The sequence below is a fragment of the Micromys minutus genome (assembly GCF_963924665.1).
Source record: "Micromys minutus genome assembly, chromosome: X".
Taxonomy (NCBI): Eukaryota; Metazoa; Chordata; class Mammalia; order Rodentia; family Muridae; genus Micromys; species Micromys minutus.
Window position 1 is genome coordinate 17,082,755 of NC_137970.1, and position 15,787 is coordinate 17,098,541.

The following is a 15,787-nucleotide window of genomic DNA, read 5'->3' on the forward strand; positions in this document are numbered from 1 at the left end:
TCAGAACAGAGACTTCAGAATCAGAAAAATGCACATGCAAGCATTCAATCAAAGACAGACACATGTTTTGAAATCAGTGAGGGGAAAATATTAAGCAGTACATTAAATGATGTTAGGAAAATTAACTATCCAGTTGTATTGGCAGACTCCTATCTCCAACCACATATGCAAGCAAAATTCAGATGGAACAAAACTTTAAGTATCAAAATGTATTAATACAGAAGAATGTTTCTCGTAATGCCATTATAAAATTCTGTCAAGAGACTAGGAGATTAGTTTATTTTAAAAAGAAAGAAAACAAATCAGTAACTGCCATGATTTCAACATGGCTTATTTTGTATAAAACATGCATGGTGAAATTTGCTTCCCAATATAAGAGTGTTGAGAGATGATGGGACCTTAAGTGCTCTTTAAGTTGGAGTGGAGAGATGGCTCAAAGGTTAAGAACACTGACTGTTCTTCCAGAGGTCCTAAGTTCAATTCCCAGCAACCACATGGTGGCTCACAACCATCTGTACATCTGTAATGGGATCTGATGCCCTCTTCTGGTATGACCTGTGTGTGTGTGTGTGTGTGTGTGTGTGTGTGTGTGTGTGTGTGTGTGTGTATTAAACCTCTTTTATAAAAAAAGAGGTCTTTGAGTCTTAAATAGCAAATGTGAAAGGACTAATACCTCCTTCATTCTCACAGGAATGAGAAAAGTCTCACTCCTGTGAGACTAGATTAGTTGCCATAGAAGTGGTTGCTTTGCTTTCCCTTGCTTTTTCCACGCACCCACCTGCCTTTTGCACAGCTCTGCCTTGACACAGCTGCTCAGTGCTGGACGTCTAATCTCTAGAACTGTGAACTACATATGTCTCTTGTATTCGTTCTCAGGTATTGTTATAACAGTGAAAATAAACCATTTACACAAATAAACCATTTTACACAAAGTTAAGGCAAATAATAAATTGAGAAAAACACATTATGGAAATAGAGTGTGAGACAAAGAATTCATATACTTAATATATGAAGATAACCCTGTTTTAATGTGAGGGGAAAAACTAATATCCTAGTGGGAATAAAAACTGATTACAAACAGCTATTTATATAAGAAAAGAAGAAATTTTCATTGAACATATGGGAAAATATTAACTTCATTCATTATATAAACATGCAGAGTAAAACAGTGAACATGTACTTTTTCCATATTAAATGTCACAGGTTGAAGGTGAGTCAATATTGAGAAAGAAATGAAAAGGTTGTTCTTTTGGATAGAGATCTCAATTAGAGACAGCCCTTTTGGGGTATAAACTGGTGGCATCCATGTTGCAAATGCGTGAATGTTGTTACTCAGCCATTCTACTTTAATGACGATGATGTCAAAGTAATCAAGGAAGGTGGTTGATCCAAGTTAAAGTCACACATATAGTAACCAGAGTGAGGTTTATAAGGAAAAGCTGAGGACAACCTCAAGGTTTGTTTGTCAACATTAATAAATGTAACACATTAAAATACTGAAATGATTTGTATATTGAAATGGTTTTAACAGAAATGATTAAATGACATATCTATTTGTAGAGTTAGAGAATCATCCATGTACATTGACAAATTGTAATGTCTGCCTGTCATTCTTTACCCTGTGGATGGACAAAGCTTTTGTCTTTATATACTTCTGATTTCTTTCTATTATAATCATATGCCATTTTAACTTCAGTTTTCATAACAGTGAAACTTGAAAATAAAAATATGTCTGTAATATAAACTCAAAGAAACAATAAAATGCTTTACTTATAGCATGATCATATTTTTAAGTTTGTATATTAAAATACATAAAACAGTACAGATAATACCAAATTTATAATAGTGATCTTCTCCAGTAATGAGTGGGTTTTTGTCATTATATTTTACATTTTAATTTTATTTTATGACTACATATTCTAAATTAATCAGTATTATATTATTGGAATATGTTAATTTGCAAAGTAGAGGTTTCATTATCAGAGTTCTATTTTCCTATTTTATTTATTTTTTTCCATGGTTAGTGGGAAATATGAATTTCGAGAATGGCATATAAAGTCCAAGTGACTACCCACATGAGAATTTTAGAGCAGTTGTGCTTATAGTTATCAGTGTTTAGAACTGCTGCACCTACATGGTAAGATAAACAAACTGGGGTTTAGCCAATAAAAAGAAATCTTGTCCCTACCCAGGAGTAAGAATCTGACTGATTCTGAGCAAATCGCTATATCAGACAAGCCATTCTAGGCAGTTTATATACTATATGATTCCAAATACCCTTTGGAAAAATCAAAACCACAGTGGTAATAAAAGTTCAGTAGTTTCCATGGATTCAGAATATTGAATTGGTGAAGCACAGGGGAGTTTTTCTTTAAGGCAATTGAACTATATCATATGAGACCATAATTATAACTACATGAGAGTATTCATTTTTCAAAACTCATGGAATTTTATAGAACCAAGAGAGAAGCTTCACGTATCTTAAAACTTTTGTAAGTTGCATGAAAAAAACCAGAGCGGGGCTGGAGAGATGGCTCAGCGGTTAAGAGCACTGACTGCTTCCAGAGGTCCTGAGTTCAATTCCCAGCAACCACATGGTGGCTCACAACCATCTGTAATGGGATCTGATGCCCTCTGCTGGCGTGTCTGAAGTCAGTGACTTTAAATGATAAAATACACATACATATAAAATATTAATATACATTAAATGAATAAATATATTTTTTAAAAATTGAAGGGGGATCCTATGGATGGAAATAATATATTTCAAGAAAATGTAATTATATTCAAAAGTATAAAGCAGAGTCATGGGTGGTGGCTCAGTATCTAAGAGTGCTTGCTGGGTAAGCATGAGGGTCTGAGTTCAAATGTATAGAACCAACAACAAAAACTGCATGTGGTTGTGTATGTGTCTAAAACAACAGGGCTGTAAAAGTCAGAGACAGAAAGATCATTGGGGCTTGTAGGCTGTTGCCCTTCCAGATACAGTGAGAAACTAGGTCTCAAAGAAATAAAGTAAAATGGGCTGGAAAGATGGCTCAGTGGTTAAGAACACTGACTGTTCTTCCAGAGGTCCTGAGTTCAAATCCCAGCAACCACATGGTGGCGCAAAACCATCTATAATAGAATCTAATGCCCTCTTCTAGTGTATCTGAAGACAGCAACAGTGTACTCATAGAAATATATAATAAAGAAATCTTTTTTAAAAAGAAATAAGGGAAAGAATTATAAAAAACTGGCATCTCCCTCTGGCTCATGGATAATGTAATGGACACCCTCACACACATTTGTACACAACACACACATACACACTATATGAAACAATGTCACTGAAAATATAGAAATAAAGGTGCTGACTTAAGTAACTTTGGGAGATAAATGGAGTCTATGTGTTAGTGGTTATAAAAAAACAAAGTGTACCATAGTGTTCAAGTTCATTTGATAAAGCTGTTTCCCATGAGACTTTGGGTTAATAATTCCGATACCTCTGTTAATGTGTACAGGAATTAAATAATTAAGTGAATGGATAGTAAATAGTAGAACCCATGTTCCTTACTATGACAGGGAGAGATTATAAATAGGTAAGGGCACAGGGTTGGATGAACGCTGTGAGTTTCATGGTCCTTTGGGCACCAGATTAGACTTAAAACATCAGTGAGGTCTCATGATTTCCCTAATAAAGACACATAATTTTGTATAGAAAAAGATTTCGAACTGTGTGCATACATGAGTCAAAGAGGTGCATGTTTCTTTGCATTGTTAGCTGAAGGCTTTGTCTAGACTTAATGTACCCCAGTAGAAACAAGCACAGCTGAAATCCAGATCTTGACTTTTAATGAAAATCTAGAAACAATAGAACCAGGGCTCTTCATAAAAATGAGCCAAGAGACATACAATGTGGCCTTAGAGGATCTTGTGGTATCAGAAAGTAAGAAATACTCAAAGAATAGTATGCATTGTAGACCTGAGGGGTAGAAGTACCCAGTGACTCAAACTGAAAGGTTTAAGCAACAAAATACAGTGTTGGGTTATAACCCAATATAGAAATACAAATAAATGGCACCTTTATAAATTTCCTTTTAAGAAGAGCTCTAAATAAATTCTGTAGATACGCCATCCTCAAGGAGACAGACCCTTATGTGAGCTGGACACGGCAACTTTCTCCAAGAGTACAATAGGGAATGGATGGAGAGAAGAACTTCATGGTGGATATTAACATGAAAGTGTTCTCCAGCAAAGCGATCAAGGTCAATAGCAACAGGAAAAAGCCACGATGACTGTACATGCTTGATATAACATGATAAACATGGTAGTTTACTTCTGGGATAATTATTTAAAAATACATAAGCACCACATTTTGGCCTTCCTTCTTTTTGATCTTTATAAGGTCTGTGAATTGTTCCTTGGGTATTCGGAGGTGGAGAAGGTGACTGGGAGAGGGTGCACTTTGTGAAGACAAGTAGAGGGGGAGAGGAGAGGGGAATGGGGTGAGAAAAGGGGATAACATTTGAAATATAAATACATAGAGTATCTAATAAAAAAAGAAAAATTCATAAGCACAAGAAAAATGTCAGGCAAATTCCAATAGAAGGACATGAGACAAAATACTGGCCAGTACTCTTAAAATATATCAAGGTCATTAGAAACAAGAAAACTCTGAGATGCTGTCCTGGTCAGGAGGAGTTCTAAGTAGATGTAATGAATAGATAAAATGTGGTATCTGGATGAATTGCTTGAACCCACAAAAAAAGGTATTAGGTGAAATCTAAGGAAATCTGAACCAAATATGGACTGAATAATAATTTACCACCTTGCTTCATTAATTATAATACATACACCATGTCAATCAATGTAAAATGACAATAATAAAGTGAAGTTGAATATAAAATTTATAAGACTGTTACAATATACTATGCTAACATCCTTTTTCCTGCCATTTGAAAGCCATTTTAAAGTTATTTATGTAAAAAGAAATGACAGGAGCTGAAGTCATTTACATATAGGGATCTATTTATAACCATGGACAAGGTATGGAGTGAAGTAAGGAGGCAAGACCATTTCCTTACAGCTTCTAGTAATATAAAGGTCGCCAGGTCAAGGCTCACACAGAAAGCCAAATCTATGGGGGAAGTGTATCAAGGCAGCTCATCGATGCATATATACACAGGAAACTGACTGAGCTGCCATACACACGTGCCCATACATTCATACAAATATTTGTGATTCAATAAGGGGTATGTGGTGTGAATTTCAGTCTGCCCAGTAGTTAGTTCTTGGATACTCTTTTCCACACCCTTCAGAATCGTAGAATAAACACCTTAATCCGAGCACTTGGGAGGCAGTGACAGGCAGATCTCTTGAGTTGGAGGCCAGCCTGGTCTACATAGGGAGTTCTAGAACAGCCAGGGCTACACAGAGAAACCCTGTCTTTAAAAAAAAAAAAAAAGGATCTTAGGACATAGTGTAGTGACTTAGAATTTTAAGGTGATTCCATGTAAAATTCTGGTATCATGTAAGGAAAAGTACAATCTTATTCTTTAAATAGATCTCTGTAAACAAAGAATTATATATGAAACCTTTTAAAAAATGCCTTCTGCCACTGTATCTTACATTCTACTTTAAGTGTCTGGTTAATCCCACCACTACCTTAAGCATCACTACAAATGAGAAAATATTTGGGAATAACATCAAAAAGACTAGGTCAGACTCCCTCCCCGCCCCCCCCCCCCACACCCAACCCTCCAACTACAGTCCTTCATCCTAAGTATCCCCTCCCTGTTTCTACTCTTAAGCTCTTAGCAGTTTGCGACATTCAGGTTAAGAATGTTTAGTTTAAGGCCTTTGCTCTTGTACAGCATTTAAAAGAATACGGGTAATAAATTTGCCTATACATATACATTAACAATGGTAACATATCTTACCTTTACGTTGCCATTTCTTAAACTATAAAATGCAGATATTTGTACCATGATCCAACTGGAGAACAACTTTTATCCCAGACCTTGAAGCTCTGCTGAGAAACAGAAAAGTCCACTAGCAGAATATCAGCTTTCCAGAGTTGTAACTGATATACAAAACCATTCTTCTTTTCTTTTTAGATTTATCTATTTCATGTGTATGAGCACACCGTTGCTGTCTTCAGACACACCAGAACAGGGCATCAGATCCCATTACAGATGGTGGTGAGCTACCATATGAGTGCTGGGAGTTGAACTCAGGACCTCTGGAAAAGCAGTGGATGCTCTTGACACTGATCTCTCCAGCCCCATGAAACCATTCTTGATTATTTCAACAGAGCAGGCTTCTGCTTAAATTAGCTTGGAAGGTATCTGATTAACTGTACAAAGTCCCGAACAGCAGTCCAAATTTCAGGTTTCTTGTCTTGTCTTCATTAATCTGCCCTCTGGAAGTACTCCAAGTAAAATGTTACTGCTCTCCTGCATGACAGGCCTTCCACTACTTGAAGCTACCCACCATCTCTCTAGATAAAAGCATTCCTGACCTTTTCTATAATTGTGTCTGTTTGGAACCCACTCACCATCTTGGTCCCTTTCCAGGTTATCTATGTACATCTTAATTGTAGCACTCTGATATGGCCCAGACTCCCACAGAAACTATCAAGTAAGGAACAAAACATTCTTTGTTCTGGGCATCATGCCTCTTCTAACAAAGTCTGAGATTTCATTACACGTGTAAGCATTGTAACCACACATGGCTTGAACCTATAGTAAACAAAAAACCCACTCTTCTTCACATAAGCCACACTCAAGCTACATAACCACTTATTCTTGGTAGCTCAATTCTGAAACGAATAGCAATTCATATTAGGTCCTATGAGATTGAATCTGAGTTGGTTCAATCTTCCCCCTAGCCTCCCTGCCTTCTGTGTACATCTGTAACAGGAAACGAAATATCTATCCACATTGATTGGCACACACTCAATGACTGACTGAACACAGTCAGTCCAAAGCGCTAACCATTTACTGTCCATTATCTGTGTCTAGTATCATCTAACTCAGTGGTTCTCAACCCTCCTAATGCTGCGACCCTTTAATAGAGTTCCTTGGGTTATGGTGACACGCCCCAACCATAAAATTATTTTTGCTGTTACTACATAATTGCAATGTTGCTACTATTATGAATCATAATGTATTTTTTCTTGATATACAGGAGATCTTATATGTGGCCCCTGGGAAAAGGCCATTCGACACCCATCAAGGGGCCGAGACCTACAGGTTGAGAAGCACTGGTCTAACTGTTGCTCCTCCATTCTATTCTCAAGGACATCTAAAGGAACGGTCTAATGCCTCAGATGTACACAATTGCTATTGTCTCCTGAAGTCTCTGGAGACAATGCAGTAAAAAGCAGACATCCTCCAGGGCAGCTGGAGCACAAGTGATTGCCAACTTCAGACATGCCACGTGTATTAGGCCACTGTAAACAGATGTTATTAAAAAGCAGTCTCAAATATTGTCTTAACTCAAATGTCACAAAGGCAGAGCTCTAGATTGCTTTTTCATTTATGACAAAGATGGGTCTTATGTGTGCATTTTTATGTAACCTGTTCCAGGGTAAATAGCAGCAAAGATGTGTTTATTTAACAAGAGATAAGTGTCTGCTGAGCAATACCAGGCCACCTGATATAAAAATATACAGTCTCTAAGATAGAATAGTAGATGGATCTATTTAATAGATCTAATGTGGTATAGTTTACTATACAACAGTAGTATAGTGTAGCAAAATTACAGTTATGGAATTGTTAGGAAAATATTCTGGAATCTCAGAATTGGGTTCAAATCTTGAGTTTGACACTTGATAGCAATGCAATATTAAGGAAGCTATCTAGCCTTATCTATAAAGCAAGGAACATAAAAATGGTACTATGTGGGATATGTTCTAGAGCTGGACGGCCTTGTCTGGCATCAGTATGGGAGGAAGCACCTAGCCTCAAAGAGACTTGAAGTGCCAGGGTTGGGAGGATACCCAGGGCCCCCTACCCACTCAGAGGAGAAGGGGAGGAGGGATGAGGGAAGGATTGTGGGAAGGAATGACCAGGAGGTAGGCAATGAGGAATGAAAAGATGAATAAATAAAAAAATAAAGCAAAATTTAATTTTATATGGTGCTATCATATAAAGTTGTTATAATAACAATGCCTTTGCAAGGAATGATTGCTATTCCAGTATAATAGGGAAATTAACTATATGGCAAGATGGTATCGTGAAATCCAAATTATGGCAGAATATCAGTTTTTATCATGCTCATGAATAATTTAATAGTCAACTATAGAATATTTTCTGAAATTAACTTGTTTGCTAATATACACGTCAACCCAAGAACACACATTCTCTCTCTCTCTCTCTCTCTCTCTCTCTCTCTCTCTGTGTGTGTGTGTGTGTGTGTGTGTGTGTGTGTGATACATACACACATGTGGAGGTACATATAAGCCAGTAGAGGCCAGAGCAGAGTCTCAATTGTTTTCCTCTATTGCTTCCTGCCTTGCTCCCTTGAGATAGATAAGGTCTCTCACTGAAGCAGAAGTTCACCTGTGGGATAACCTGGCTGGCCAGCAAGCTTTTGGGATGTCTCCACTCCACATTTCAAGGGTTAGAAGCAAACATAGCAATGCCTTGCTTTTTACATAGGTGCTGGGAATTACAACTCAGGTCCTCATAATTACATAGCAAGGCTCTTACCCTCGAGGTCATTACCTCAGCCTCCAGTCTAAGAAGTCCTAAAGTTGGCCTTTTGAAAGTGCTGTCTTTAAAAGCCTCCAGTATATTTGTGCTCAAATACCTCAATCCAGTTGAAGTTGTATGTTTCAATTCCTATTTGCTGAATGCTGTGGCCATTAGATGTTGGGAGCAAAAGATCTTTCTTCAAAGGTTGAATTTTGTAAATCCCTGACTTTATTAAAGAGCTTTTAACCAAGTCTTTCGGGGGGGGGGGGTAAGGGAGTCCAAAACCAAATTCTAAAGCCTAAGCCAGCATGTATATCACTTGATAAAATTTGCTCCTTCTTCTGTGTGGCCTGTCTGCTGCTTGATGTCTGCCAAATCATATTTCTCCTTTCTATTTTTATAAAATTGCTTTTCCCTCAAGTGTCCCAACAGATTTCTTCGAAGACAGCAGCATAAGAACAGGTTTTTAATTCTTTTTCTTCCTCTAACACATTGACAAAAGCAATAGAAACAAAAATTGGGCAAAACCTGTTCAAATAAAAAGGGCAACGGGACTCTCAAGGAATTTCTGGAAAATATGTTGATAGGGTCATGTGAAAGGATATTACTAACCTTAGAAAATTCTGTGACATCCTGACAAATTAAAAAACCCACGGCACAGCCAATTAACCTGGCCCAATAGGGGGCGGGGAGCCTCAGAGAGACTGAACCACAAACCAAAGAGCATGCAGGAGCTGGACCTATGCCCCACCCCGTACTCCCCACCACATATGTAGCAGATGTACAGTTTTGTCTCCATGTGGGTTCCCTAGCAATTGGAGCAGAGGCCTGTCTCTGACTCTGTTCCCTGCCTGCAGATACCTTTCCCCTAGCTGGGCTGCCTTGTCTAGCCTCAGTGGAAGAAGGCTGCCTAGTCCTCCTGCAACTTGATAAGTGTGTGTGTGTGTGGGGGGGGTGATGATGGGAGGGATTTGTAAGGGTGGAACTGGGAGGAGAGGAGGGAGTCGGGCTACAATAGGGATATAAAGTGAATTCATAAATTAAGGAAAATATATCACTCTGATGTAAAAAAAAACCCTCATGGCACAAAACTATTATAACTTTATAGCTTAAAGGACGGGGTCTGGACAAGGAAAGTAGCTGAAGGAACAGTTTAATTTCTGTCTTATTTATGCCTCCTGGAATTTTTAGAAGAAAACAATATCAAAGTAGAAAGGTCAAACTTACCAACATTTAAACTTTTTACTTTTACTAAGACTTGCACTAAACATCATTTAGTAGGTAACTCTAGCTATTTGGCTGGAGTTACTAGCTACTTGAGGACAAACTCTAGATTCGTGTCACTTTGTAAATGTGGGTCACAGGTCTAACCCCTATATTAGGCCCTGATAATAACGACTCCATTTTGCTCTGATTTTGACAGAATTGAAAGCACATTCCCTTCTATAAGAGTGCAGGCTCAGCCATATTCAAACACTGGGTTTCTCAAGTAACATGGAGGCCTGCATCAGAGGCAAGAGTCCCTTTATTTATGAAGCAACAGGATTTGTCTCAGTGTTGTTTATCTGTTCCTACTACCTGTCCCCACTCATCATAAATGAAAGTGTATATACCTGTATATACATGGAGAGGTCAAAGGAGCAAAATTCGAAGTTTTCTTGGTGAAGCTCTTTGGCTGGGATGGCTGCTAGCTTAAGCTCCCACCTCATTAGCACTTGCAGCTGAATTGAGTTTGTTTGCCACGCAGCAAATCTAAGAAGACTGTGACTCTCAGTAACTGAACAGAGGAGTAACGAATCAGGCTATACCTTCTTTGTTCAATGGTGATGGAGTGCATACACTGTTCAGTAGATGAAAGGAACCCAAAATAAAGAAACTACCAAAAAGAACCTGCAATAAAATAATACAAACTATATGACATGAGAGGCAAAACAGCTTAAAGTAATTTAAAGTGAGGCCAACATACAGTTTTTAAAAATAAACTATAAAGTTGTGGGAACAATTGATTTAATAGACACTGATCTTTTCTGAAATTACACAGCATACTTTAAAAAAAATATGCACTTGGCAAAGCTCAAGGATTCTCTGTTCCTTGGATGCTTTGAACAAATGTATCTGTTTAATTGCCCGAGCCAGGCCTCAGACACCATTCAGCTTCTCATGTGGCAAGAGATTTACTGAATTTTCTATGCCCCCAGTTTTAGTATTTATTTCTAAAATCACATCAAGTTAAATCTATTATGTTAAGCTATCTCTGTGTTGATATCAAATTCTCACTACCACAGAGTACAGAGATAATAAGTCACCACTTCCTAAGATGTTGTTCTGAGAAACATGGATGTACCAAATGTTATTAGGTATTTTTCAAAGAAACTATTTAAAAATATTCATGGCTAATATTTACTGTACACTGAGTCTTACCAGGAATCAAGTATTCAGAATTTAGCACTTACTGGCCATCTCCCAGAGAACTGTTTCTTCACAAAACAGAATCGCTGCAGCAAATGCATTCTGGCTACAGAAAAAAAAAAAAAGCGCTCCTCCCGTCCCTATTAGCACTGCTGTATACCATGCAGCACATGCAATTAGTGCCCGTGCTGTATATCAGACCGAGGACATTCAACTTACCGATGAGATCAGCTTAGCAGGAAATCCAAAGAACCAACCAGAATTTTATGAACTAGGTGCTGGTGACTGTTCATCTAAATAATGTCTGAAAATACATTTTCTGTAATAACACGAGCACACTAGAAGCTCCCATCAGTAGCACAATGCACTTCCTAGTATAATACCTAGGAGTACAATTAGCATAAACTAGACAAGACTAAAAGGATATAAAAAGCTAGTCTGTGAGATCCTGCTTTTAAAAATCCTCCCCCAGTACCTTACCCCACACCCCAACAAAATAAGCCATAGAAACCAACGTACTGTTTGTAGAAAACAGAATACTAACTAGTTTCCCATATTTTATCTATTTAAAATAAACCCAGCCACATTCCCAATATACTGTTTTGTGTGTTTGTGTGTGCGTATATATATATATATATATATATATATATATATATATGGGCAGGGGAAATACTAATTAATAATTGTTTAACCTTTGAGGGCAATAATTAGAGCATCTAAATTTGCATGTAAAAAGATTTCCCATAGAACACTGTTGAATAAACATTTGTGGGGGAGCTAACCCTTCACGATGTGATTCTAGGGCCAAAAGGCAAAAAGAAAGAGCTTTCTGTTTTTTATTATTTTTTTATTTTTTTTAGTCATTTTAATGCATTTTTCCCTGTGCACAAGAGAAATAACTGATAGAGCCAAAAGATACACTTTCCTTTATACATAGCAGTTAAAAGTAATGCAAACATCACATGACACTTCCAGTAAAAGTTACATTTCCAATTACAAATCAAAATGCATTTGAAGGTCTCTTCTTGGGAGAAGCTGAGGAACTCTTAGGTCAAAAGCACTTTCCTGGCGTCACTACACTGATCCTTCAGGCTGCACAAAGATTAAGGTCATATACAATCAATCTGCAACTGTTGACACAATGTTACACTGTAAGTTTTCTGTACAATTAATGTATACTTAGAGAAACCAGGATAAACATTTCTACTATATTTTAACTGAACTTGCCTAGCCAACATTTTCACTGAGAAATTTATCAAATATGCTGTAAGATTCTACAAAATTGTGAGACATACCTAGCTTCAGGAGTATTTCTTATATTCTTCCTTATTTTGGTTACACATATTCTGCTCAGAGTCTACAGTAATACTTCTAGATGTACAATTCCAATTGTGCTTACTGTACTGTGTACAAATAGCAAAGACAATCAATGAATGGTATAAATCTTACAGCATTTGCTAGCAAAAATACATGCCAAAGTCACAATAAGCAATATTTTACCACAAATTAGAGAGCTTCAAATAATTTGCTTCAGTTTTTTTAATATCTTCATTCTACATTAAATTACTATCATATGCTAATGTTTAAAATGCAAATAAACTGGACATCTGTAGGACAAAACTTGTTCACCCAACTGTGAAGGCTGATACCTGTTTCCAAAAATCACAATAAATGCAGAATGAAGAGAAGTGTTTGCATGCAACACCTTTGAGTGAAACAGTATTGATTCCCACCGTTCAAATCAGAGAAGGAAGGAAATCAAAAGAAGAAAAGAAAAGAAATGAAGGAGGGAAGGAAACAAAGAGGGGAGAGGGCAGGCTGGAAGGGAAGGGAGAGGGTGGGTGGGAGGGTGGGGGGAGGAGGAGGAGGAGGAGGAGGAGCAGGAAGGGAGGGACTCCACCTTAAAATGCTTCGTATTAAATTTATACGTAGACAGATTTAAAAGAATCAAAATAAAAGTAAAGCACGGAGTTTGTGATTAAAGATTTAAGAGCCATTATCAAAAATAAGATACATTTTTTTCAAGGTACAGAAACGTAATTAGGATGGCTGAGAGCCCAGCAGCCTCTCAATGGCCGCGTTGATGTCGCCTCCTGTTGCTATTAGGGCCTGCAAGTTTGCTTCGCGGTTTAAGAACCCCATGGCGTTGAGCTGTTCCAGTTGCTGCTGAAATCTCACTTCAGGATTCGGCGGCTGTGGAGGGCTTCCTCCAGTGAGGGCCTGCACCATTTGCTGAATGAACTGCTGGTTGGGTCCAGAATCTGACGTCGGACTTATGGTTTCAGTAGGCGCAGAGCTGGACACAGTGGTTGCAGGCGGGAGCCCGGGGCCGGTGGAGCCTGGAGCCGGGGCGCTTACAGGAACCGGAACTGGAACCGGGGGTCCGATAGGCCCGATGGGGCCTATGGGGGGGAAAGGAACTATAGGACCAATGGGCCCTATGGGAGTGACTGGGCCCACAGGGGTTATGGCGGTTCCCAGCACTCCCACCCCCACACCTGGAGCGAAGCTTGGAATGAGGCCAGGCGCTTCAGTGGCTAGTGTCTGTAGCCCCTGCTGGATCTGCATTAGGGCTTGCATCGCTCTCGGGTTGGACATGGCCGCGATGGTTTCTGGATTCTGCATCTGCTGCAGAAAATTCGGGAGCTGTGGGCGCATCTGCTCCTGCAGCTGAGGATTCCCAGTGAACAGTGGGCTACTCAGCATCATCTGGGCGGCCATATCTGGATTCTGGCTCAGCGACTGCATCATGCTTCTCATGTAGGGTGCAGACAGCATATTCTGAATCAGCTGGGGATTCTCGGTTATCTGCTGCAGCAGATTCTGCATTCCTGGGGTGCTGAAGATGCTAGCCACATAATTGGCTGCAGCCATGGTGTTTCCGGTGGTAGTGCTGCTGGAGCTGGTGCCAGACCCAGTGCCACTGCTTGTGGTCGTGGTGGTGGTCGTGGCGGAGGTCTGGGTGGTTGCCGGGGGTGCCCAAGGATTGGGCAGTGGATCCCGGTTCTCCGTGCGGGAAGGCTGAGTACCTTCCCCTGAGGAGGAACTGCTCCCCACCGTGGCAAACGGGTTGCCCCCAAACTGCTCCTGTGCGGCATTCAGCATGGGCTCTTGAATGTCAGTGTACATGCGCCGCAGAGCATTGTAGCCACCTGGGATGCTTTCGAGATTACTGAGAGCCAGGTCTTGATTTCTCATCATCTCTTGCATCATGGCAGGATTCCTGGCGATCTCGAGAGTCTGCCTCATAATATCTGGGTTGTTCAGGAGGTGGCTGATTTCTGGGTTTCTCTGGATCAGTTGTTGCATCTGTGGATTGGCCATGATGAGCTGCCTCATCAGATCAGGATTCGAAAGCATGCTCTGAACAAAGGGATTTTCCATGATCTGGATCATCATCTCAGGGCTGGCCAAGAGCTGCTGCTGCATCTGGTTCTGAAGCTCGGTGAAGTTGGGCGAGTTCAAGCCCAGGTTACTGAGGCTGGAGAGGCTTCCCAGCCCAAAGGTGCTGCTATTTGTGGTAGTAGCTGTGGTGCTACTCCTGGCAGCCGATGATGTCGTCGCCGCCGCTGGCGCCGCCGCCGTGGTGGTGGTCGTGGTCGTCGTGCTCGTCCCCGCAGTAGTGCTGGGCTGCGTGGTGGCCTGGCCCTGCGGACGGTTCTGGCTTTTGATAACCAGGTGAACCGTCAGTCCATCATGGATGCCATGCTGGATCAAGGTATCTTGATCTTTCAGGATCTTTCCGGCGAAAATCAGCACGAGCTGATCGGTTTGCGATTTGAAGCGTTTGGAAATCGCTTCCTTGAACTGCTGCACGGTGCTGTTCTCGGGCACCGCGAACTCCTCCTTCTCTTTGGGGGTCTTCACAGTGACTTTGATGATTTTGGGCTCGGCCGGCGGGCTGGCCGCGCCTGGGGCCGCAGCAGGGCCGCGGGAGGGGCGCGGGGGGCCGCTGCTCTCGCCGTTCTCAGCCATGGCGGCCGCGGTGACGCAGGCTCACAGGGAAGGCGCTGGCGAGCGAAGAGGGCGCGAGGGATAGAGGCGCCGCGGTAGCGGACTGGGGTGGCCCGGCAGGCAGCGCCGAACACAGTACCTCAGAGATGAAGGCTGCGGCTCCTCCCGGTCGTCGGCTGCGCGCTCGGGTCGCTGTAGGCCTCGGCTCAGGGCTGAGAGAGCAGGTCCAGCAGGCCGTCTCCGCCGCCGCCGCCTTGTGATCTGCCCGCGCGCACTCCCAGCGACTCCTGCAGCTGCGGCGCCCGCGCTCCCGCCCCGGCCCCGCCCCCGGCCGCGCCCCGCCCCCTGCTGACGCGGCGCCAGCCCAGCGAGCGTCTCGCGGCCCGAGCGCAAAACTCCAGCCCTGCAGAGGAGGAGCGGAGGGCGCGGAGGGGGGAGGAGAGGGAGAGGGAGGGAGAAATAAACAAAGAGAGGGGGGAAAAAGGAAAAGGAAGCAGGCTGGAGAGAAAAGCAGGGGACCGAGGCGAGGCGGGCGAGGCGAGGGGGAAGGGAGGAGGCCGGGAGGAGGAAGAGGGAGGCATCTTCTTTAGCGGCGGCTGAAAGACCAATGGAGAATGTGGGTTCGCAATCTGGGAAGCAGTGAAAGGATGAAAGCCTGAATTGAACCGATCCCAGGCAAAGGACAAAAAATGAATAGTAAAGAACTCTGACAAAGCAAAAAGGGAGAACGAGCACCCGGGTGG

The 15,787-nt window shown here is 41.3% G+C and overlaps 1 protein-coding gene across 1 annotated transcript; it reads right to left on the minus strand.

Annotated features, from left to right (window-relative positions):
- Window positions 1-11,976: 11,976 nt before the first annotated feature.
- Window positions 11,977-15,282, minus strand: UBQLN2 (ubiquilin 2). Its single transcript, XM_080910460.1, has one exon. It carries the CDS (start codon window positions 15,063-15,065, stop codon window positions 13,131-13,133), a length of 1,935 nt encoding a protein of 644 aa, XP_080766586.1. The 5' UTR covers window positions 15,066-15,282; the 3' UTR covers window positions 11,977-13,130.
- Between the last annotated feature and the right edge of the window lie 505 nt (window positions 15,283-15,787).